This window comes from Ornithodoros turicata, chromosome 1 (assembly GCF_037126465.1).
Source record: "Ornithodoros turicata isolate Travis chromosome 1, ASM3712646v1, whole genome shotgun sequence".
Lineage (NCBI taxonomy): Eukaryota > Metazoa > Arthropoda > Arachnida > Ixodida > Argasidae > Ornithodoros > Ornithodoros turicata.
Window position 1 is genome coordinate 20,666,604 of NC_088201.1, and position 25,563 is coordinate 20,692,166.

General features: G+C 48.4%; 1 protein-coding gene and 1 long non-coding RNA gene across 2 annotated transcripts; both read right to left on the minus strand.

Moving 5' to 3' along the window:
• Positions 1–7,785: 7,785 nt before the first annotated feature.
• Positions 7,786–9,010, minus strand: LOC135397410 (uncharacterized). The gene is made up of 2 exons (XR_010423642.1): positions 8,973–9,010; positions 7,786–8,882 (listed from the first exon to the last, which is right to left on the minus strand). It is a non-coding gene; the product is annotated as an uncharacterized LOC135397410 (long non-coding RNA).
• A 4,851-nt stretch (positions 9,011–13,861) lies between these two features.
• Positions 13,862–20,002, minus strand: LOC135378577 (uncharacterized). The gene has a single exon (XM_064611666.1). It carries the CDS (start codon positions 20,000–20,002, stop codon positions 13,862–13,864), a length of 6,141 nt encoding a protein of 2,046 aa, XP_064467736.1.
• Positions 20,003–25,563: the final 5,561 nt, after the last annotated feature.

The following is a 25,563-nucleotide window of genomic DNA, read 5'->3' on the forward strand; positions in this document are numbered from 1 at the left end:
CCCGCCACCATACCAAAATACCCGCGCGGTTTTGCAATTTGCGGGTAGAAATTCAGTGCTCTCATGGTTGCGGCTAAAATCCGGGATTACCCGCACTGCTTCGCGAGCAGACTTGTACGTAGCTTAAATACTCTGCTCAAGTTACTCTATCTTAATTACTTCAGGAAGTATAACTCGGTATCTTACAAATACGTCTGAAAGTCAGTATTTAGTATCTTAACTTAAATATTTTTTTAAGTAACTTGCACCCATTTCTTAAAAGGACTGTCGCATTCGTTCAGGTCGGTTCCGAAACTATAGCGCCGTTTTACTCCTTGTTCATCGCAAAGAATAACGCCGAAAATCTGGCGCGAATTAGTGGAGCAGTTTATGTGCAATTTGATGTGATGCATGGCAAGAGCAGACGACGGATGTTGAGGATATGCCGGAATTCCCTTACTGGATATCAAAGAAAACGCCACACGGACAAGTCCAATCAGGGAGCGGCCTTTCGCGACCCGCGAGAGTGCGGGCGTCTGCAGGTCGCGGAGAGTCTGTGATCATGTCTTCAAATGTCACTTCTTGGTTACCACCGGGCGTGTTCGTACAGCCACACTCTAAGAAAAAAAGGAGTAAAATGGGGAGTAATTGCTGCTTCTAGTCCCCTAGATTGCAATTACTCTCCATTTCGGTTCCCTAACCCCGACATTTACTCCCCAGGACTGCAAATTGTCACTGAACTTCGAAAATGGTCTTCCGAATGCTACAGTCTACGTAAATATGGTGCTTTTGTCAATTTGGAGGCATGAGGCTGTATAACTCAGCCAACTTAGCAATTTTCCACCCACACAGAGTAAGAAACAGTTAGCGCTTCTTTCTTCACAAATTGTGCCCTCCCCCCCTGTCCCCCACTCCTTCCTGCTATCCTCTCTCCGTCTGTTCACATCTGTACGTCGCTCATAGCCACAGTTGCTTCGCGGCGCTAACACCCAATCAAAAAAAAAAATTGTGCCCTGTGTATGTCGAAAGATTTTATATCACTCGATATATCACGGTTGAAGGTTTGGTTCAAAGTATTTTCATGTGTGCACACAAATTATGTACCTGAGACTCCTAGAACAGAGCGTGAAATGTGACTCCACTCTGTGACATTCATTTACTCCCACGCATTTACTCCCGAAAGCGACCATTTTGTGTGGCAATGCATTTAGTCCCGAAAAGGGGTAAAATTACTCCTTTTTTTCTTAGAGTGCAGGAACATAACACCGTGTTCCACGCGACATGATCGTGTCAATACTCACACTCATAAGCTAATGTCGGCCTATTTACCGATGATTTTTCACTTGCGGCCCAAACGCGAAGCAGACGAACTCGGAGACAGTCGCCCGCGCTGCGCTCCCATTCGTGTGCCTGACGCTGACGTCATCATGATGTTATAATTGCTTAAGCTTCCTTAGTTGCACAGGCAGTGCGAATCTTTTAAACCCGTTTATTTAATATGTAAGCTGTTTTCGGAGAAATTTGGCCAAGCAGACTTCGAAGCTGGGCAGAGTATTACCGTTGCTGGCTCATACGCATGTTCCCGGACCCGATTGCCGGCCAGGGTGTCGAACCGCAAAAAATACGGGTTCGGTTCGGGTTCGGGTTCGCGTTGTTTTGATTTCGTTCCGGTTCAGTTCCGGTTCGGCCACGCCAAAAACCGAACCGGTTCGCAAACCGGTTCGCGAACCGGTTCAACGCATCCGTTCTATATGTTCCATAAAACTGCTTTTATCAGGAAATGCGTGGAAACAGCTTACTGCTGTTGTCTGCATTGACGTCTTTAGCGGTGAGGTAGCTCTTTAGCGAGAGAAATAAGAAATGGATGAACACTTATTGCAAATAGAGTCCACGCTGATGAAGCGGTGTTGTCCCGCTACTTTCTGTTCCCAAAATCTCTTTTTCACACGCACAGCAAGATAAACTTAAAGGAAGCCTAATAAGATGGACAGTACTTGCCGGCACACTGCCTTCGCAGCGTGAATCGATCTGAAACCGTACTGAAGCATGTCGAAAATAAGCCTGCCAGACTTACTCTGTCCGAGCTCACAGCAGTGTACTAGTTAATCCACCTCACAAAGGCAATGTATCACGACACAACTGCACTACCAATAAGCAGAACCACATTTACTTTTCAAACCACGACCAATCAAACAGGCACCGTTCTGCGTACGCTCCTTCTCCACTTCTGATGTTTCTGACTTGTTTAATTTTTACTGCTCACGTGTAAAAGGAAATCTTGGGCGCTTATTTGATCACATACTCGTCGTGTAGAGCTACATAACTGGCCTACTCCATTCCTGTTTCATTCGTCCGCGTGGCACCTCGTCTCTAAAGAGTAGACGCCGCATCACCGCGTGCGTGGGGCGCCAGCCGCGGCGCTCACAAGGACAACTGCGCTTCAACATGTTAAAAAGATGCTGAAAGTATACTTACTATACGTCGTCGTCTGACTGCTAGGTGAAAATTTCTGAAATCCATGATATAGGCGCGTGATGATGATACCGATGTGTCTTCGTTCGATGTGTGCTGATTTCTATGTCCGAACCGTATTGTTGCGAACCGGTTACCGCTATTATTTTTTAGGGTTCTGCTCCGGTTCGGGTTCAGCAGTGTTATGAAAATTTCGGTTCGGGTTCGGGTTCGGTTCCGGCAAAAATAACGGTTCGGGTACGGTTTTCGGTTCGGGTTCGGTTCGACACCCTGTTGCCGGCCCTTGGCCCTTTGGCCATTCGGTGCGCGGTGACGTCGCTACCGCATCCCGACGATGTCCTCGAGCCTAATCTGTCCATATGCGATAAGCCACACAGTAATATTTGCAAAAACACACGCATTCTTGAAAAATCTAAAGATGATGCAAGAGGACGGCATGTCCGGCATGGGGTTGGAAATCATTCTGCCTTAATGAGGTTGCGACAAAGACAATTATTTGCATGGACGTGAGCCTGCATTCCAAGTCTTTCAGCGAATTGGGGTAATAAACATAGCGTAGGAAATCGGCACCGCGAATATTGAAATTCACCCGAGAGTGACAAGTCGGCGAGCAGCGGGAGAGATCACGTGTTGCTTACGCAATTACGTGCTAATATAGGCAGCCACTCATCTGACGTCGTAGCTCGGCGCCAGAGTTTCTTCATCTGTTTATATCTCGCCGCCTACGACACGTAGAAAAAAATATTCCCGTTTTGTTCAACACCGGGCATGCAGTACAATGGGTGCATGATGTAATGAACCACGTGTAGCAAAGTGTCACAAACCCGTTCAATGCCTCCCGTTCAATTCAAACTTCGCCATACCACTCGCCTGCCCTGTCGGGCTTATTTTGGCCTCTTCACCACTGCACAGGTTTACACACAGATAAAATGAAATGGATCCCTATATGGCGTTTCAGAAATGTGCTTTGTCTGCGGAAATACCTTGCCATCCCCCGATGTCGCGATGTCGTTGTGATCTCTCTGCGTTGCGTTCGAGGTCTAAATGGTAGGAAGCGTCTTCAGGGTGCCTGTAGATGGTGTAAACACATCCGCACATGAACAATGCCCGATCCAATGTATTTCCTTCGCAGTTGCGTTGTTGATGAGGATTATCATACAAGTATAAGCTTTTCATGCAATCATTTTCACCAAAGAAGCTACGAAGTCAGAGCAATGTGGGTCATCCACCATATGGTGACAAGCAAACCTGCTAACAGATCAAGTTTGATTAGGTCGAGTAGCAGTAGCGGAGCAGTGTTTTTTTATCGAAATCCAGGGAGAATGACTCATTGGTTCCTTCTGCTGCCTTCCCGCACACGTGCAGCTGACGTCCATGGATCTGCCTGCAGCGTATTCGTATTAGAACTTGGGTCATAAAAGCGGGACCGATAATAAATCAAAGCTATTTTCACTGTTCATTGGATCAGTAAGTTCTACTCTATTAACAGATTGTCTAGGACAAGCCATGGGACCAAAACTCTCGACTCGTAAATATAAAAACCATATCTAATCCCCAAAGTGTTAAAAAAAAAATGAAGAACGCAAGACTGAGGCTGCGTTCCAATACCTCGCGCCCGCGAAGCCGCCTGACTAGGCAGCTGAGTAGACCGCTTTGCTTGTCTATGGGAACAGGCTTGCCTAGCCGATGCGCCTGTGGCGCCATCTCGTTGCCCACGCAAGAAATGCGTACGGCGCAAGCGCAGCAGGACTGTGATGCGCTCAGTTTGTAGGACATCGTGCATAAACTGTCACCTTCACAACGAAACATGTGTTGCAACTCTCTACGCAGTTTTAAAAAACATACCACTATGTGCAACTTTACATTTAAAGCCAGCAGAAACAGCGGGCACGCTGGTACCGTCAACGCGCGTCTCCATCCGGGCTGTCAGATGGTCAGGCGTATAACTAGACTGCATCGATGCGCACTAGGCGGTAGCCGACTGAATAGCGGACTTGGCGAGATTTGGAACGATACTTAACATGGCGGCACTTCCGGTAAGACTGGGTTAGACCGCTAGGCAGTCGACTAACCGGGGTATTGGAACGCAGCCTGAATTTAAGTTGTTTCCCACGTGCCCGGACATGACATGACTACTACTACTACTAAATCATGACTATGGCCCTGGGGTGATTCACCGCTTGAGAGCAGTACACTACCCCATTACACGTGAAGAGTGAGATGTGAAATATGAAAATGAAGTTATGTGCAAGTACAACATGAGCAATGTACACAGGTCCACGAAAGAGGTAGCAGTCAGAATGGAGTTCAAACGGTCAGGAGCATCTAGTTTTATTGACTGCGCGAAAACTTGTCAATGAAACTGACCTCATGAACTTGTTATCGTTCTTTGTTTTTATTTTTCCCAATTCCAATGGAACTGTAGTTTCCCAATCATGTCGGCACAGCTTCCTGTGAAGTGTACTCATGGCGCATGGTCCCCGGGGAACATGCTGCCACAACAGCAGGCAGATCTCTCGACAATAACCGTGTATTCACACGAGCGTCTTTTCTGACGGCGCAGCGACTGAAGGAGCGAGAGGGGTAAATGATAAGGCACTGAGGCTACGCCCTTTTGGAATGCGTACACAGATAGTATTCCAATGTGCTGTCAGCTCAGATGTTGGGGAAGCCGGGGATAACCTTCGCGCTGCGGTTGAATGTTGCAGCATTAATTTTATGTGCACGGCGCTTGGTACACAATGGACGAAAGAAAGCGAAAATTGGTGGCTCTTGCTTTTCTCATTGACTCAGTGAGTGCTGCCACGAAAACAAGCGGTTAAAGAAGCTATGGACAAATGAATGGGTGCTGAGGAAAGAGTACGGTCTGCAAAATAGCCTTCTACGGGAGCTACGACACGAGGACCCATTTGTCTACCGCAAGGTTTTGAGAATCGATGCGGCCACTTTTAAATACATTCTGCTCCGCATAGCAAAGCGCAGAAGGAGAGTATAGAGGCCAATATGCGGGACAGTATACTAGCCAGTGATCGTCTTTCCGTAACCCGTCTGCAACAGGTTCGTTCGAATTATGTGCGCTTAAACATGCCTCTAAATGCATAAAACGTTCGTAAATAAGAGTGCGCGGGAAAGAGTGTAAGAGAGAGTACTGTGAAAGCTGTGCGTCGTCGTTTTTTACCGTGACTCCGCAGCAGTCTGACGGTGTTGAGTGTGGTGTAAAGCAGAGACGGCTGCGGCATATAAAGGTCGCACTTTTCGAACACAATAGAAACAGCTTCACCGCATAGCAGGTTCTGCGCCAATCATTGCCGTGAATGATAGACCTCTCACTTCTGATTGGAGGGCAGAGTGGGGCGTACACATTTTTGTGTCAATTGTGTGTGTGTGTGTGGTGGTTCTTCTGCCGCACGTTCCGCTAAAGCAAGAAACCTTGTCCTCTTTCTGCAGAAGGGAGGTCTTGCTCGACGGCCCATCTAATACTTTGCTCTCCCCGACGAACTCAAGCACCCTCAACGCATCTCCACCCTTCATCCTCTATCCTCCATCCGTCTTGCTTTTTTTTTCGGCTAGCTTGGCTAGCTTTGGTAGCTTCCAATTCCTGCGTTTCATTGGCCCCATTGTTTTAGGCGTTGGACAGGCCATGTTTTTGTGTCTACTACTCATTCCCAGTAAAACGTTCACCGCGTATACTGGTGGCATAGCGAGGCAGAGTTCACACCCACTCAAACAACCCTTATGATCTTTCCTGTTTCTTTTCTTTTTTTTTTCTTTTTTTTTTGTGTGTGGGGGTACGTTACCGTCCCATACATACATATAAAATTATGGAACAAAACGAAATTCACGAATTGGCACTTTTTGCATATCGCGTTATATAGGAAGCTCCCCTAGTGAATAATTATGAAATATGTCATGACAAAGCGAGACGCTATCACGTAAGAGTTGCATTTTCAGCACTATAGCTTTATCCAGGGGCAAAGCACGTTACTCTAAAGCGCTGTGGCAGTTCCCAAACTGTGTGGAAGCGATGAATGGGAAACACGTAAGAATAGTGAAACCGCGGAAAACTGGCTCCCTTTATTACAACTGATCGTTCTCGTTTATGCTTGTCAGAACACAATGTATGCACACAGTGTCCCCCGCGAATGCACTGCATGACGTGATGATGACCCCGGAGTGCTACCATGTAGGCTTGTGTAATGACAGCCCTAAAATATTATACAATTACATGGTTAATTTATGATGCCAGACAACTATGAATATGCGTGACCCCAGAGTGGCCGGCTTGCGGATTAAATTTTGCTCCCCTTTGTCTTACCCGGCGTGCGGTATACTGCTCACACATTTCTTGTTTTTAAACGAAACTGCTAGCGTCCTGAGCCGATACGTTTTGGTTTGGAACGCGAATGCTGCCAACTCGTTACTATTAATTAACAGCAACTGATACAACGACTGCGCCGTGAATATGGGGACCCAAAAAGTGTTTTGATGTACACATCTACCGTTGCTTCGACATCCGGGTGTCTCTTTTCCATTTCAAGAGCGATCTTTTCCCACATGGCGTGTTTCCTCGGTACATTTCGGTTTTGCTCAACGGCAAGCTTCCAAAAGATCGGGTGTTGCTCTACCTGGTGTATTAGATCAAACATAATAGAGCTTGTAACATTGGCAACAGAGGGTGGCTTTTCTTTTTCGCTCCGTCCTCCTTCTGCGCGTCAGTCGTCAGATTCTGTGCCGCGCGAACAAACTGGTTCTTTCTGACGGACGGAGCTGCTGAGCGCAGTGATGTTGCACAAGGCTCTTTGATATCTCGCCAAAAATACAATAAAAACGTGCGCGCTTCATAGATTCTGCTGCGTACCTTACGTCGGCAACGACGATAGCGTATATGATGCACTAAAACTATTAGAAAGAGGGTCTTCAACAGGTAGGAATAGAAGGATTTATTCTAGTTGCCGGTGTTTCGTTGCTAAGAGTCCGTACATAACCAAGCAGATTGAATTCTCAACCCTGATGACATTTGGATTGAGGCAAAACCGCAGTCTCCCCAGCACCATGTTACGAGCTCAGATAGAAATTTTATGGTCACAGCCAGTGAAAGAAACATGACTGGGATTATTGACTATTTTGAACCAGTCATTACCCTGCGGCACGTGCAGCATGTCGCCACACAAATAGGCTAACACCTTACATGTAAATCTACTCTTGTGTACCTCTTTTACCCCCTGGTGGTCTTCAACCAAAAGGGGTTCCCGAGGCGCTTCCACAAACATTGCCATGTTTGAAGCAATGGCCTCGTTAAGGTTTGATATTAATAAATGAAGTATCAAGCAGAACTGTTTTCGAAGACATTTATTTGGCAACAACGAAATGGAATAAAGGAAAATTACAGCAAAGGCTTCACAAAGCAGTCCTCAGTAGCACCAGTGGCTCCACTCCAGTGAACAGCACCTGTAAAACAAAAGTAAGGTATTAGCCAATATCGCCAATAAAAGAGAAGGCGAATGGTATACTCCAACAGGTGGTGTCCCATGCCATTGTCAGATGTCCTTGTATCTATCCGGTTGGAAGACTGCGGTACAGCTGATGGCTGGAGTTTCTGGAAGGCAAGGGGGGCACTCAAAAATTTACCTGCCTCAACCTGTAAGCTGTGCATGTTTGTGTCAGGGGCTGATGAAAGACAAAGGCGAAACGAGGAAGCAAAGTTTTATTGCAATGATAACCAAATACAAGATAATAGTACAACAAATTGACAAAGTAAAATGACAGCGGGGACGACGCAGTGTCCCTGCCTCAACCAGTAAGCTAGTGCATGTTTGCGTCAAGGGCAATGAGAAAGAGAACACGAAAGTTCACATTTTATTAACGAAAGTAACCAAGTTACAACCAGCAAGTCACGTTCAAAAAGCGGCCTCGGCGAAGTAAACGCCTAACAGCGCGACCGTAAGCTAGCCCTAACCACAATGGAATTGGAATCGAATGTGGACACAGAAGTTATTGCTTACCTTTATCGTAACACCCATTTGGCTTACGAACTGCAGCGCGAAGTTCCTCTTCATGTGGAGAAAGAAAGTCATTCCGTTCGTCAAAGCTCAACTGCGTCGGCAAGTATAGGAACGGTTGCTCTGTGACGAACAGAATGTGGGCTCAGTTAAGCCTAACTTAAAGCTACTGGAAGACAAAAGCGCGTAGCTCCTCTTGAAGCTTGCCCCTTTTCATCTGTTTAACTTAGCTAAAGCGAAACGATTTTACACTAAGAACGTTAACGCTCCGCCGACAAGCCTATAACTGAACCCAGTTGTTGCAGAGCGGTATGGGAAAGGCCAGGCAGTACACTGCGAATGAAGACTATGCACTCACCATTCGAAGGCTTCGTCTACCAGACCGTGCATGTTGAACAAAGATCCGCCTTATCATCATTGGCAAGCAGGTATCTTTAATGCGGCCTGAAAGAAACAACAAAATACAACTGTCAAGATAAATGAAACGCAAAAATGCCGCCATCCCACGAGATGCTTACTCACCGCTTATCGCTGGAACCATGGAAGCTGCTCAGAGTAGCACAACCAAAAACGACTGGTGGCGTCCAGACCGTGTCTGCTGCTTTTAAAGGAATGGTTGTTTTACGAATGTAATGTAACTTTTGAGCAGCAATACTGTAGTTTCATTTCAAAGTGAAAAGAATTCGAGAACAATTTTATGACATGTTTGAGAACAGTTATCTCGCCTGTTATTTTTTCGCTCGTTTATTGAAACCAAATGAGCTACTGGGTTACTGGTGCAGTCCGCCATGACGGATGAAAGACCCTAGAGTGAAAAGAATGCGAGGAACGCGAGGAAGGGTGGCCTCGAAACGGGAACAACATGGGACATGGGAAGTATTGTCACATTACAGTTAAATGTAGTACTTTTCTTCTTGTATTTGCCATTTTTCATGTGTTATACTGGTGGATGCTATAAAAGGTCAGTCACAGTTTCGCGCATGACGCTATACCTACTTGACAGACAGACTTCTGCTGCCACACAGTGAATAATTTATGCCTGAGAAACCTAAGAAAAAATCGTGGTTACCAGCCACTGCATAACAAAATAAACACGGCCACGCAAACTTTCGTCTTCATGTATTTCCTATGCGCTACACCGATGGATGGAGGCGAAAGTTTGCGTGGTCGTATTTATTTTGTTACACAGTGATTGGTAACCACAATTTTTTGGTAGGTTTCTCTGGCGTAAATTCTTTACTCTGAGGCCGAGAAAGCCTGTGCGTCAAGGAGGTATCACGTCTTGCACGAAAATGTGACTGACCTCTTAGAGCACCCATCCCAGTACTATAGTAGTAAAATCGTGTTGCTCTACAGGCTTTTCCATACGGCTCTGTAACAACTGGGCCCAGTTATAGGTTTGTCGGCGGAACGTTCTTAGCGAAGTTGGACAGATGAAAATGGCAAGCTTCAAGAGGAGCCTTTGCCTTCCAGTACAGCTTTAAGTTAGGCTTAACAGAGCCCACATTCCGTTCATCACAAAGCAACGGTTCATAGACTTGTTGAGGCGTTGAGCTGTGACGAACAAAATGCTTTTTTTCTTTTCTTTCTATTTTTTTTCTTTTTTTGGTCAAATGAAGAGTAGCTCTACGCTGCAATTCGTAAGCCAAATGCATGGGTGCGCGACCAAAGTATGCAATACGGTAACTTCTGTATCTGCCTTCGATTACATTATTGCTAGGGCTAGCTTGCGGTCGCGCTGTTAGGACTTTACTTCGTCGAAGCCGCTTTTGTTTTACTCGTGAAACTTGTCTGTTGCTACTTCCGTTACTAAAATGTGCACTTTTATGTTTCTCATTGTCCTTTGACGGAAACATGCACTAGCTTACTGGTAGAGACAGGTAAATTTTGACTGTCCCCTGCCTTCCAGAAACTCCAGTCATCTGCTGTACATGTCCCCCAACCAGATGGATGCAAGAACACTTTCTGGCCATGACACGTGTCACCACCTGGAGGAGCATCTTTCTTTGTCAGGTTCTGTTTCCCGGAGTGGAGCCACTGGTCCGACTGGGGACAGCACAGGGACAGCTTTCAAGCCTTTCGTATAGTTTTCCTTTATTCCTTTTCATTGTTCCAAATAAAGGTTTCTCCTTGGGAAAATAAGTGTCCTTCGCACATTTTAGTTGCGGAATTAGTTGGCCGAGGCAAGCCACACATATGGACGATACCAACACGTAAGCATAGAGCACTGCACGAGCTCGGGCTTACCCGAAAGTATGAACCCGGCCCGGCCCACGGGCCGAGTTACGTCTTCTTTTTCCGGGCCTGAGCTGGGCTTGGGTTTGACATTATTGGACTGGGCCTGTACATTGCCGGGCCTAGGTCGTGCTCGACCATGTGTTACCCAACTGTGACGGGCGTTCCCATGATTTTTTCCAAGGGGAGGGGCAAAGTGTTTCAAGGGGGGGGGGGGGGGGGCAAGCATGCAACACCCTCACCTATTTTCCTGGAGACAGACGCTGCGGACTGTGCGCGTGTTCAGAGGCTCATATTACATCGAGCGGTCGGGCCCGGCCCGACGGCTCGTAAATCAAAGGAAGGCCAGGCTCTGGCCGAGCCTGGGCCTAAGAATGCGGCCCGTGCAGTGCTCTACGTAAGCGTCCAACACCCAGAAATTAATGTATTCAAATAATTCAGGGGAAAAAAAGGGTACTGACACCAGGAATCGAACCTGGGCCACTTGATTTCCAGTCAGATATGCTACAACAGCACGGTTTTCTCTTGCTTGCAATTCAGTCACGAGGTCAGACCTCATGTCTGAATGAGTGAGTGAGTGTGGAAGACGTAAAAGAGAATGGGAATAGCGTGATCGGTTGTCAGTCTCCTTTTTACTTCCGGCACTCTAACCCAAGGGAAAACCCTGCTGTCGTAGTGTAGCAGTAGCATATAGGACCGGAAATCAGAAGGTTCGATTCCTGGCGTGAGCACGTTTTCCCCCGAGTTACTTGAATTGAAAATAATGTCGCTCGGTGTGCATGTATTTCGAAACACCATTGAAGGAGTTAACAAAATGTGTTATGTGGAAGAATGTGAATGTACCCTGCTCGCGTACCCTCCTGTGTCCAGGACGCTCTCGTCGAGAATAATGCCGTTAGTCGTTCTCTCTCTTTTTTTTTTATGTGTGTTTGACATCTGCGTCTGAGGAGCTAATGAGACGAGCTACGCAGAAGAAAGTGACTGTACCCGGCTCATACGTGTCCATCTAACCACCAATAAGGGGGGCGGGGGGTTATGTTTATTGTAAAAAAAAAAGGAGGGAAAGATTAGCCTGCGCTACGGCGGCTTGCTATTCCCAGCAAAGAAAGAAAGCAGAAAAGAAAAAAGATAAGAGAAAAAGAAAAACTAACAAACAAAAAGGAAAACTACCACGAAATTGATCACAGTAAGGTCAACGGCAAAGTGATGCAACAGGCTTTCAGATGCAAAAGGATACCAACTTACAACGTAACTAGTGCTTGGGTACGGGCAAGCTGCCGAGACGGCACTGACTACTACATTTGAAGACCAACTTCTTTTGGGGGTTGGAGGTATTCGAAAGGCCACCAGGTTTCTAATAATCGTCACGGTACATTTCAGGACGCTTTGTTCACTGCCTTACTAAGTATTTCACACGTACGCTTGATGTTCGTTCGCCGGGTCTTCGGGGCTCGCTATGCGCTTCATTGGAAAGAAACTGTCTATTTCGATCTCAGATGACATCTATTTGGACCTGCGGCAAATCCCGTCCGGCCATCCAGCGGCGCCTGCAACACGCTTTGAGCGCTATTGAGCACTACCTCGCGACGGCTGCCGGCTGGGATGGACATCTCCACTGAAAAGACCGCGGTACTCCCGTTTACAAGGAGGGACATGCATCCCTTCCTTCTCTCAGTCGCTGGTGTACACTGTACAGCCGAGGTGTGCATCTTTTCATCGTTTCCTCGGCGTGACGGTAGAGGCCAGGCTGTCTTAGGTGAAGCACATAGCGAACTTGGAAGCCAAGGTCCACCGGTGGATTACGGTGATCAGGCATCTAGCAGGCATGCAGTGGGGCAGTGCCACGGCGTCGCTTTTGGCCGTCCACCTTGCTTTGGTTCGCGGGTCACTTGCATATAGCTTCCCTGTGATGATTGATTGATTATTTAAAAGAAAACCAGGGAGAAATTGAACTTGCCTCCTGACTAGTCCTGCTACTCCCAAAACAAAACAACAACCTACAAACAACCAAAAACAAACAAAGTACATTCCCCATCCCCAACAATTATTGTGTTAGTACACTAGGTGCAAGTGAATAAATATCACTAGAACATGCAGAGAAACAGATACACACTAATGCAAAGATACACACTACAAATACACACTACAAAGATACACACTGATAGAGGCACTCGCACAAAATCCTAAAATATGAGTTCCATGCCGCAGCTCACAAGGAAGTTCTCGAGTGCCGCAAAGGCAGTGTCTCGCTTTCTTGGGTCCCACAGTCAGAGCACTTTCACCACGTCGAAACGCCTGTTGTCCAGGCGGTCGAGGGTATACATCAACCTAGCCCTTTGTGGAGCATACTTTGTACAATGCAGGAGAATGTAATCAGTGTCCTCCACTGTCGCACACACTGAACAGTCTGCAGAGTCTGCCCGCCCAATCTCGTGGAGGAACTGTTGACCGTACGGGACATTCAACCGAAAACGATGCAGCAGCGTCTCAATGGGCCTCCGTGTACCGGATGGGAACCTGTATTTCCCTTCCGGGTCGATCTTGAAGAGGAGAGATGATCGGCGATCAGCTTCCTGCCACTGTTCCTCCATACCTGCTATTCTGACCTCATCAGAATGATTAAGAAAACTGACTCGTCAGATAGATAAACCTCGTGGAGAGGTGAAAAAACGTTCCTGTATTTCACCTTGAGTTACATGTTCAGACAGACGAGAGCGAGAGCTCAACAGTTGGTCTACATAAGACACAAGGGAGAGAAGAAAGGTCACGTGGTACAGAGATCCAAAGCGTTGTACACAAACGGAAAGAAAAGAAAACGGAGCGAACCACAAACACACCGAAGCCACCCACCTCGTCCAGCCAGACCGCTGTAACGCAACCGAGTTAAACCCGACACTTGTTGTGGTTATGGCCTGTCGAGTCAGACAGGGGTTCTTCGAATTGTATCAACACCGGGGATCCCGCCTCGAGATGGGTGGCATGTTATGGTTCCCTCCAATCTGCCCCTCCGTGTATACTTCGACTGATATCATTTGGTTTGAGTACAAGAAATTCACACGCTAAGAATACAGAGCAAAGAAACGAAACCCGTGCCCTGTAAGTGGCAGCACACTCCCCCGGCTGGTGTCCCGTAGGATACCAGATACTATCATGCACTATCATGCACACAAACGAGTTCAGTCACTTTGATCCGGCGAGAACAGGAGAACCATCTCGGAGACTGGTCGTTCAAAGGTTTTCTTCTTGCCGTCTTTAACTGTCTGGAGTTGCACCTTGCGCACCTTACCGTCATTCCCTCGCCGCACAGCGGTGATTCGTCCCATTGGCCACTCGTTGCGTCTAGCGCCCACGTCTTTCAGCAGCACAAGATCGCCAACTTGAAGGTTAGGTCGATCGGTTTTCCACTTGCGACGGCGTTGAAGGGTGGGCAGGAACTGTGTTCTCCAGCGATGCCAGAAGCTGTTGGCAAGAGCTTGAACTTGTTTCCACTGCTTCACATGAAGACTTTTAAAATCTCCTGGAGGTGCTGTTGACGACGTAGGTTTCTGCGTCAGGATCATTGCAGGGGAGAGCACTGAGGGACATTCGGGATCAGAGGAGACTGGAACCAATGGTCTGCCGTTTATAATGACGGTCACTTCTGCTAGGAATGTGGTCAAGACCTCATGGGAGAAGCGAGGAGAGCCGTCGTTCAGAAGTATTGAATCCAGGATCCGGCGAGCCATGCCTATCATGCGTTCCCACACGCCACCCATGTGGGAGGAATGAGGTGTATTGAAAATCCAGGTGCAGCCTTGCTCGCTCAAGAAGCGTTGAACTTTACGAAGTTCGAAGCCAACAGCCGACATCTTGAGCTCAGAGCAGGCACCAACGAAGTTCGTGCCCCTGTCTGAACGGAGCTGTTTCACTGGGCCTCTGAGCGCAAGGAATCTTCGCAGGGCGTTAATAAAGCTTGACGTATCCATTGACTCAATGACCTCTATGTGCACTGCACGAATGGCCATGCACGTGAATAAGACTGCCCACCTTTTGTTGTGGGCGAGACCGCCCCTTGTGCGACGTGAGGCAACCATCCAAGGGCCGAAAACGTCCAGTCCCACGTAGGTGAACGGAGGATCCGCGCTTAGCCTATCTTCAGGCAAGTCGGCCATCTTCTGATGCTCCAATTTTCTTCGAAGTTTGCGGCATGTGATACAATGATGAATCATGGCGCCGATGCATCTTTTTCCGCCGATAATCCAAAACCCGGCAGCTCTAATAGCTCCTTCGGTGAAGTGTCGCCCTTGATGTTTAACTTTTCCATGATAGTGCCGTATCAGCAATAAGCCTACATGATGGCGACCCGGAACGATGACTGGATGCTTTTCCGCTTCGTCGAGGTCGGAGTTCCGTAGGCGTCCACCAACTCTCAACAGGCCCTGATTGTCGACGAACGGGTCGAGCTCACACAAAGGATTGCTGGACGAAATGCGACTTTGTTGAGCTGCGTCCGTACGGGGACATGTGACGGCTTCTGGAAATTCTTCGTGTTGGACGCAACGAAGGATTACTTTCTTCGCCTCGTTCAGCTCATCCGCGCTTCGAGGTTTGCTGCAGTAATGCCATCCGTGACAATCAGCCAAAGGGTTATGAAAGGAACGAGCGATATGCACCAGGCATGCCACGGCCCGCAGTAAGGATGTCCATGTCGAAAAGCGCTCGAAGCGATGAGCCCCCAGTTGTTGATTTCCTACGCGAGTTGCCGAGACAGCCACTTGAGGACGGATTTCCTTGTCCTGATCTGGTTCGAAAAGCGGGAAGGCTGTGCGCTCTCTCTGCGCGTCCGTACATTCCCGGAGAAATTTCGGTCCTGTCAGCCAAGTCGTGCCAGCCAAAGCATCTGCAGCCACAGGTCTAGTGGCGTGATCTGCAGGGTTCTGACCGGTGGGAACGTAATGCCATTGCTCGGGCTTCGTAGATCTTCGTATGCGGTTCACACGGTTGCTGACATAGACGTAGAAACGCCTCGATTGATTGAAGATGTATCCGAGCACAACTTTGCTGTCCGTGTAGAATTTAATGTCATCGATGTGAGCATCGATCTCGCTGACGACTAACTCTGCGATATCGACGGCGAGCACTGCGGCACATAGCTCAAGTCTTGGAATGGTCTGTTCGGGGCGCGGCGCTAGCTTTGCTTTTCCAAACACAAAACCCACGTGTTGCATTCCATCAGCATCTGTGGCTCTGATGTACGCCACAGCGCCGATCGCCTTTTCTGAGGCATCGCAGAATACACAGATTTCCCGTCGACGGGCGTCGGAGAGAGAGATTGCAGTGTACTGGCGTGGTATCTTGAGCCGTTCAAGATGATGTAAGGAGTCTCGCCACGTTAGCCAGTTGTCATTCAGGTCGAGAGGGGCATCCCAATCCGATGTTTCTGAAGAAATATCTCTCAGCAACAGCCTACCTTGTACTGTCACTGGGGCTGTGAATCCTAGGGGGTCGTATAGGCTGTTCACAGTGGATAGTACGCCGCGTCGTGTGTTCGGGGTGTCTTTTACGGGCACTTTGAAGGTGAACGTATCTGCCTTTAGGTCCCAGTTTAGTCCAAGGCTCCGTTGCATCGGTACGTGACCTCCGTCGAAGTCCATGTCTTTAAGGCCCTCGGCGTAGTCATCAGATGGGAAGGCGCCCATGACCTCCACAGAGTTAGAGGCTATCTTGTGAAGCCGCAGGTTTGCTCCTTTCAGCATGTGTTGTGTCCTTTTGAGTAAATCAATAGCCTCCTCTTCGGTCGGTAAGGACTTGAGGCCGTCGTCGACGTAGAAGTCTCTTTCGATAAAGTGTCGAACGTCCGCTCCAAAGTCCTGCTCTCCCTCCTGTGCGGTGCGCCTTAAGCCGTAGGTCGCAATAGCGGGAGAGCATGTGTTGCCAAACGCATGTACACACATCCTGTATTCAATGACATCCTTGCTGGTGTCGTTGTCTCGGAACCACAAGAAGCGCAGGTAGTCTCTGTCTTCTTCACGTACGAAGAAGGAATAAAACATTCGCTGGATGTCAGCCGTTACCGCCACAGCCTCTTTTCTAAAACGGAGCAGCACACCGATCAGGCTATTTGTCATGTCCGATCCCGAAAGGAGCAAGTCGTTGAGCGAAACACCTTGGTACTTGGTACTTGAATCGAAAACTACCCGGATTTGGCCCGGTTTCTGCGGGTGGTAAATACCGAAGCTGGGGAGGTACCAATATTCGTTGGCTTCCTTTCTTGGCGGTGCCTGCTCAGCGTGGCCATTTTCGAGCATATCCTGCATGAAGGCAACGAAGTGCTTCTTCATTTCCGCATTCCTTTCCAGAGTGCGACGTAACGAAGCGAACCGAGAAAACGCCTGTTCTCGGTTGTCAGGGAGTTCACGTCGGGGCACACGAAAAGGCAAAGGGGCTACCCAGTTGTTTAACGTGTCCCTGTGGAAATCTCCGTCCATCAAGCTCAGGAATTCTTTATCTTCCATTGACGGAGCAAGCTTCTCGTCATCTCTTGTGATCTGGAATAGGGGATCCGTAAGGTCGTTGCTTAGCGGCGGGGGAGACTGGACGACTTCTTTTGCAGAATGCTCAAAGCAGGGCTTTTCTTTCACAATAATGTGGTTGGGGCAGGGCGTGAAGTAGGAAGGACGGCCGTTTTGCAACACGGTTGTGGCGAAGGTACAGACCTGTGGAGTGCGCAATCGTTCGATACAGACGTCCCCAACTATGACCCACCCGAGGTCCAGCTTCTGGGCGAAAGGAGCGTGGTTGGGACCGTTGCGCTGCTGACGCACTTTGTGCGCCTGAACGAGATCCCTTCCTAAGAGCAGTAGGATTTGTGCATTGGGGTCGAGTGGCGGAATGACATTTGCCAGTGCCTTGAGATGAGGAAGTCTGCGAGCAGCGTCCGGTGTTGGAATCTCATTCCTGTCATTAGGAATCTGGTCGCACTCCGTCAACGTTGGTAGAGGCAGACGTATGCCACTGTCGATGCCCTCAACAACATAGCCGGTAGCTCGTCGTCCCAACGTCTCAACCACCCCGGCGCACGTCCTTAGCGTGTATGGATACTCGCACCCGTGAATGTTGAAGCATTCGAAGAATTCGGGTCTGGCCAATGACTTATTGCTTTGGTCGTCAATGACCGCATACATCCGAACTGCTTGTTCTGGCTGAGCTTCTGGGTACACCTTGACGAGACATATTTTTGAGCAGGATACTCTCGAATTGGCATCTCCACACACTTCCGTGCAGCTTGATGTAACCTTTGCGGACGCTCGGCTGAAACCGTCTTCCTCAGCCGACGGGACTCCCGCGGTGCGACGAGCTTGCGAGGTAACGTTCTCTGGATGAAGTGCCGTAATGTGATGGTCGCTATTGCACTCAGTGCAATGTATCGTTGAGTCGCAGCTCTTCGCGTTGTGCGTCATCGCACAGCATTTGAAGCATGCGCCGAACTCTGACAGCAAGCGCTTTCGCTCGGCGAGAGGTTTCTGACGGAATGCCCTACACTTGCTAAGTATATGTGGCTTCTTGTGCAAGGGGCACATTCCTTCAGGGTTCTTTGGAATTCTTTCCACTTGACTCGCTGAGCTGTCTTCTTGAGAGGTAATCGTGGTCCTGTGCACCGATACAGACGATTTCTTAGAGGATTGCGTTGTCGACGAGGATGTCTTGTCCTTCTTGCCTGTGTTATCGCTTGAGGGCCCGATTATGAAACTTGGATCATTCTTTGTCTTCGCCGTGGTTCGGACGAAGTCTGAGAAGACAGAGAATGGTGGGAAAGACACACAGTGTTCCCGCTTGTATTTCGATCCTAGAGCGATCCATTTTTCTTGCAAATGTAGAGGAAGTTTCGCTGCAATGGGGTTGACCCCACGTGACGTGTCCAGGTAGGAGAGCCCAGGCAAGTGTGGATCTGCCTTTGCTGACTCGAGTTCTTGGAGTAAATCTCCCAGCTCCCTCAGTTTCTCGCGGTCACTACCTAGTATCCTCGGAAACCTTTCAAGCCTGTCTATTAGCGCGTTTTCGATTGCCTCCGGGCTACCGTAGGCCTCTTCTAACCGTTCCCAGATCGCCTGAAGTCCCATATCCGGGTTTCCGATGTGTACAGCTCTTAGCCTTCTAGCGTACACGGACGATTCGGTTCCCAGCCACCTCACCCGGAGATCCATCTCTTCTGTGGCTGATATTCCAAGGTCTTTAGTAGCGTTACGAAATGCCGATTTCCACGACCTATAGTCTTCCGGACGGTCGCTGAACTTCGAGAGGCCCGTAGTAACCAGCTCCCGGCGAAGTAAGCACCTGGCGACGTCACCCATAATGGGTAGGGGATTCTGGGGTGTAGTTGGTTCTGATTCTCCCCCCAGACCAATTGTACGATTTCCGGAAAGTCTTCCACCGGCAGCGCGAGAGACGTTGTCACCTTGTGACGCGCCAGGTGCTGCAGCAGCCGTCTGTTCACCGCTTACAGTGTGGCATCGATGACTGTCTCCCGTAAACACGTGCGTGCTCTGGGGTACTCCGTGACGTAGAACGTACTCCCTAGTCCTTTCCGACGTGTCGACGAATTTGACTTCTGTAAGCCGTGGGTCGTATCGTTCAAGTGCCGCCTCTAGAACCTTGGCTTGCGCTTCCGCGACAGCAGCTTCTTTCTCTCTTTGAAGTGCTTCTAGGTTGGCCTCTATACGAGCTTTCTCCAGTTTCATGGCAGTCTCCTGTTGACTGTAAGACGTGAGAGCGCGAGCTGCTTCGGCATCGGCTCTAGCTCTAGTCGCTGCGGAGCTTACTGATGAATCCAAACTGGAATGGGTGGAACGTCGTGACGACAAGGATGAATGAACAGAACCATCGGAGCGCCGAGAGCCCGTCTCTCGCTGGCCGTCGAGACGGTGTTCAATTTCGGTGATTATACCTCGCACAAGATCGTCCCGATCCATGTCGATTGCTTTCTGAACGTCTCGTTCCGTTAAACTCTGTTCTACATTCGTCTTTGTTAGGAAGGAGGAGAACCTTTCAGCGTGAAGCTTGTACCGTTTGTAGGAGGTGCTCAGTCTCCCAACTTCTTGATACGACGCCTCTGGTATACAGATCTTCTCCAGCTCGAGCGCTGTTTCTTCCCAAGCTTTATCTAGTTTCGCACGATGCTCATCTCTTTCGAGCTCGTAGTTCTGCTGAGCCTTTTGCGAGAGGGCTACTCTACGTTTCGGCTTAGCGCCCTGTTCATCTACGGACGGCGCCGCAGCCGCTATGTCCGAATTATCTCCCTCTTGGATTGCAAAGTGCTCACCTGTGTCCTTCCCGGCCATGGCGATGTAGGCCGTCGTTCACGTAGTTCCTCGAACGCCGTTCACGGAGTGGAAGGACAGGTGCCGGAGACGTCGAAGCTTCTCGACGTATCCTATATCTGCCGTTGTTGCTTGTAGGCGAGATACGGTGTATCCGACGCTGCTTCGAGACGGCGCACGGTCTTCCGGCGACAGTGTCAAGCGTGAAGTCTCATCCAAGGACGGTGTGGCTTGAGAAGGGAAGAGATAATGCTAGAAAAGGAATCATCTACACTAAATCTTATGTATAGTTTTTGCCTATCAGACTCGGTTCTGCGGGGATCTAGTGGCACCGATTTGGGGACACTCGGGTGGCTATTGCCTATAGCAAAAAAAGCCAGGAAAAAACTTATGCATACCACCTTTGAGGCTTATGTCCTAAAACGTAAATGTAATGCCAGAGTAATGCCATTACTTCGTTAAAATAATGGCATTACTAATGCATTACTAATATCCAAAAAGTAATGAGTAATGTAACGCATTAGTTTTTCATACAAGTAATGAGTAATGGTAATGCATTACAAAATAAAAGTAATTTCCCCACCTCTGGTAGCATGTCGCTGAGTTCGTTGCCTGTTGTTTGACAAAACCAGCTAGATTTGACGGCGTGAAACAAGAACTGAACGCGTGGGCAAGGGAAAGGGTGGAGAGGGCAACCAACAAAAGTAGCAGACGAAGAAGTGGGCGGGGCGTTGGGAACTTAAACCGCAGCGCCACTGCGTTACGGCGAATATTACATAGCACCTTCATTACAAGCTCTCTTCGTTTTGACGAATGAAATACTATTTTTGGTATATTTATGGCAATTTACAACTTAGCTCGAATAAAATAAGCAATGCTTCTCCAAAAACATCATTTCTCGGCGACGAAATGTCGCTGCTCAAATGGACCAGGAAGTCGCGCCATGACCAGACGCGACAGCGACAAATTCTGCAGCGCGTCGCGTGTCGCTTGTTATGGGGTCCGCGCTTAAGAGGCTCGACGCCAAGCATTGAGCCTAATGGTCATTAGAAGCGAAACATATATCGCTTCTCAGTCGAGGAAACAGCAGGGTGTACGCCCAGCGGCGTATCCACACAAATGTTTCAAGAGGGGCTGTGCGAGAACATTACGTGGGGAAGAAGGATATCGCACTTGTTTTCCCTCTCCTAAAGAGTGGTCCTACCAAAGGTATCATTTCGAGGGGTGGGGTTGAACACCTGAAACCCCCGTCTCAAATTACGCGCCACAAAAATGCGTGTGCCTCCCAATTCCAACAAATCAGGTAAGCAAACGAGCGTGTTGCGCGGTGAAGTTCTGTGTTGTGAGAGTGGGATCGCAAACCACAGCGCTTCTCTTCAGACATTGGAATCGCGAACTACGAGCGTCTTATTGCACAGATACCAGCGGGATCTACCCGAACGCGGTGTAGCAGCGCCCTCCTTACGCAATAAAATGAATCGCTAGATTGCGTTCGTCTCGCGAGATGGTAGGGCGCCCTCACAAAACTACTGGCAGTGCCAATACGCTGTGCAAGTGCGTCTCTGCGCATGAGAGGAGGCAGTGAGAGGGAAGAGGGAGGGCGCCGCCGTAGCCAATGGGGCTTCCCGAGTGAAGTAACCGGGAGGGGATATATGCGCAGAACGCTCGGTTACTTGCAGAGCGTATACGCTCGAAGAAGTGGCATCATCACGTGGTACAATCTGACAATCACTGGAAGACAGTGGCATTAAAACAAGGGCACTGGAATCCAGGGATTTCCTACCCCCCCCCTTCCCGGTTTTGTGCTACACCTCCTTGCCCCCCTAAAATTTCTGAGATTGACCAATACAGCTCGTGTACCAATGCGTTCGAATAGAGCATTCTGTGCTGTACATAACATTCCGCGTTGCAAAACTTCGATTACAAGTTTACAGCCATACAGATGACCGTGTGCATTGCTTTAACGCAATTTGGAACCAAGTTTTGCAACTTCTTTAACCCGTGTTCAGTGGCGTAGCCAGACCTCCAAGGTAGGGGGGGCTCGATATGAAAACTCGACCCACTCCCCCCCTCCCCCCCCCCCGGAGGGGGGGGGGGGAGCACATCTACTTGTGCACACTGCAAAGAGCGGATGGAAAAAAAAGCAACGAAGATAGTTGATTTGGACGTTCAAAATACGATTACATGTACAGGCTGTCATGACCAATGAAGTAGTGTCACGAGATTTGAAAAGCTCATACTTTGAAAGCCATTCAAGAGTGCTGCTTAGATAGACGCCATGAACTGCAAGAGCTTTCGCGATCGTCACTCTGGCCCCCCTCCCACCGCCATATATTATGTATTTATGTTCTCCTCGGATTTGCACGATTTGCCCCGGGTCGGTCCGTGGCAGGTAGGGGGGGTTCGAGCCCCCCCTAGCCCCCCCGTGGCTACGCCACTGCCCGTGTTTAATCCATGAAGCATCACTTGCACACCTTTGCACGATCACCAACGCTCTTCCGTCTCATTTTGCTGACTGCTCTCACCGTTGGCTAGCGAAGCACACATGCTAGTTCAGCCGCGCTGAGATTGTAAGGTATTGTACGGGTTTAATATTATTGTTTACAAATAACATCGCAGCTGAACAACATTGATGACATCTTTTCAGCGCGCTGTGTGGTGTTGTCCGTTCGCACAAAAATTAGACAGACGAGGGCTTCATCAAACATATACCCCCCCCCCCTCACCCGGAAATTCAGCACCCCCTCCAGAGGTCGAGTTCTGGAGACATTACTGCTGCAATCCATACCATACACAAGGTGATGACGCAGGCTTGCTTGGTAGAATACGTTTTTTTCTCGCGGGAAAGTGTCCCTGTTTTGTCCCCCCTTCCCGTAACAATACCCTCTCCGCTCTTACGTCTCTTTCCCCGAATGTTATCCGACGCCATCATATTGAGGGACACCAGGCTGTCACTCTCTCTCACACACACACACGCGCGCGCACACACACACACTTATACTTCCGGGTTCTCGGATTTATTCGAAAAAATCGGAGAAACATATACGGCGGTGCGATTTACAGCAATTCGAATTCATCCGAAAGACTTCGTTTTTAGGGATTCCAGTAACCGAGGATTCCGCAAGAAAGGTCATGTCCTGATATCTGGTTGATGGGGTACCGGGTGCCTTTCTCCTTCTTCTTTTTTTTTTTCAATTTGTATTTTTTTTTTTTTGTAGAAATTGCCTCGCATCGCGTACTATAGCAGCACCTGCGACATGGAGAGGTGGCTCTCTTCACCCAGATGCACTGCCCAACAGTACTTCACCTAAGAATGCGTAAAGAATCCACGTAATGCCGGTGAACTTCATCATTGGATCGAGATATCTCGACATTGGAGTCACTGAAGAGGGTACCCCTCACACACACACACACACACATACACACACACATAACGAGACGATGATGGGGGTACCCCATTTCTAACTCTACACTGTTAAAATAGAGGGGAGGGGGGTCGAAGTAGCTTGCCGTTGTTAAAATAGAACTTCACCACATAGCACGCTCCTAGCCAACCACCATTCCGAATGATATCATTCTGTGTCATGATTCGTTCAAAACAGGAGGAAGAGCCAATCTGGGACATGCATAATGTGTCCCAGATAGGCGCCTCCTCCGATTTTCAGCAAATAAGTTTCTGTTTTAACAGTGTACACTCTAAAAACAAAGCTTCACACTCTAGAAACTGAACTTCACCGCATAGCACGCTCTGCGCCAACCATTGCCACGAATGATACGGTTAGGTTATCGCTTCTGATTCGAAGAAAGAGGGAGGCGGACATCTTTTTGTTTCGGTTATCATGTATCCAAACTGACACAAAAAGACGTACGCCCCCTCTCTCTCTTCGTGGCAATGGTTGGCGCAGAGCGTGCTATGCAGTGAAGTTCAGTTTTTAGAGTGCACCGCATAGCACGCTCCTAGCCAACCGTCATCCCGAGTGACATCGTTCTTTCCCCTGATTTGCTGAAAACGGGGGGCGTACGACCTTTTTGTGGTATTATGCAGTTAATAATTATCACAAAAATGGCGCCCCCGTTTTCATCAAAAGGGAGAGTACGTTGTCATTCGGGATAACGGTTCGCTAGGAGTGTGCTATGCGGTGAAGCTCTGTTTTTAGAACTTTCCTCAGACGCTTTCAGGCATATGTCGGCACAGTTCCCTTAGAAGTCGGCCCAGGACGCACATTCCCCCAGGGTGTCAGTCGTGACGTTGCCCACCTCTGTGAGGCCGACAACGGCGAGCACTTTCACCAGCACCACCACTACCTCTGTTTTTAGAGTGTACTGAACATGGGGTAATTCTAGCAGCGCAAGATGACGACACACGCAAGAAAGACGAGACGACCCATCCGCTGCACTAAGAAGTAATGAAACTTTCGTCGACATGCAGCCTCTCCGGTTATCAGAGTTTGCTGCTTCCTCCAGTTATCATAGTTGGGCTATGTTAGATACTCTATTTCTGCTGGCAGTGACCTGATTGAAGGCATACTGACGCACTGTTCTGTTTTGTTTATGTGGAACGCCTCTCAAAGTTCCTTTTTGTCCTTTTGGTGTTGGCCTCAATTGTCAATTACGGACGTTTAAGAGAACATTGGTTTGCAACCGCAATCGCAGCAATGATGAGCAAGATGTCCGAATGGTGTGCCTTTAATGTTCGCTGCATGCTCCCTCAGCCTCGTGTTGATACACCTGCCGGTCTGGCCGATGTATGTATTCCCGCAATCTATAGAGGAATGTTGTATATCATGTTGGTGTCGCATTCCAAAGTCGCTTGCAAAGTCGTGTGTCGCACAACATAAAGAAAGTGTCAGAGAAGTACGGTATTCCAGTTGCTCTGACAGCCCCAAACAAGTTGGCTAGCCTTTGCAAAAAAAAAGTCAACCAGCCGCAACGAAAGAAAGGCTGCGTCACGACGCACAGAATCAAGTATGTGGAATGCGGCACCAACGTGATATACAACGTTAATCTAGATTGCAGGAATTAGTGCGAGGACACTTCATGCTCGTCTTACAGTCACGTTCCACAGCTTCATTGAGACAGAAATGACTGCTATAGCCATCAAGAGAAATGTAAGTTCAATGCTGACACGGCAAAGATGTGTTTACGGCACTTCAAAAATATTAATTTTGTCCCAAACGTACCAAATGGAAGACGCGTTCTCTATGAATTGTCATCAGTCGTCACATTCAAGAAGAAGCCAGAGAAAGCTACCAAAGGAACGCGTAGTAGTGATGCAAAGCTATCGATAGGATAGCGATACTGTTGAGAAACCATACAGTTTTAGGATAATTGGCCATCGATACTTGCCACAATCGTACTAGACTTTTATTTTGTACCAAATGTTTCTGCTGTAGTGCACTAAATACAAGTAGTTCTTAGGTATGTTTTTTTTTTTTTTTAATACTACAGAGGTACTGTTCTCCTTGGTCGTGATTAATGGTCTAGAAGTGCTGTCCCACTCTTTCTACCCCTTTATTAACTTCGACGGAAGTTACAGGCAATTTGTGAACTAGCCTCTACATAAATGTTGAGAGATGGAAAGA

What these genes read in the sequence shown, in the direction of transcription:
- LOC135378577 (XM_064611666.1), bottom strand. Translation starts at nt 20,002, where the DNA reads ATGGCCGGGAAGGACACAGGTGAGCACTTTGCAATCCAAGAGGGAGAT.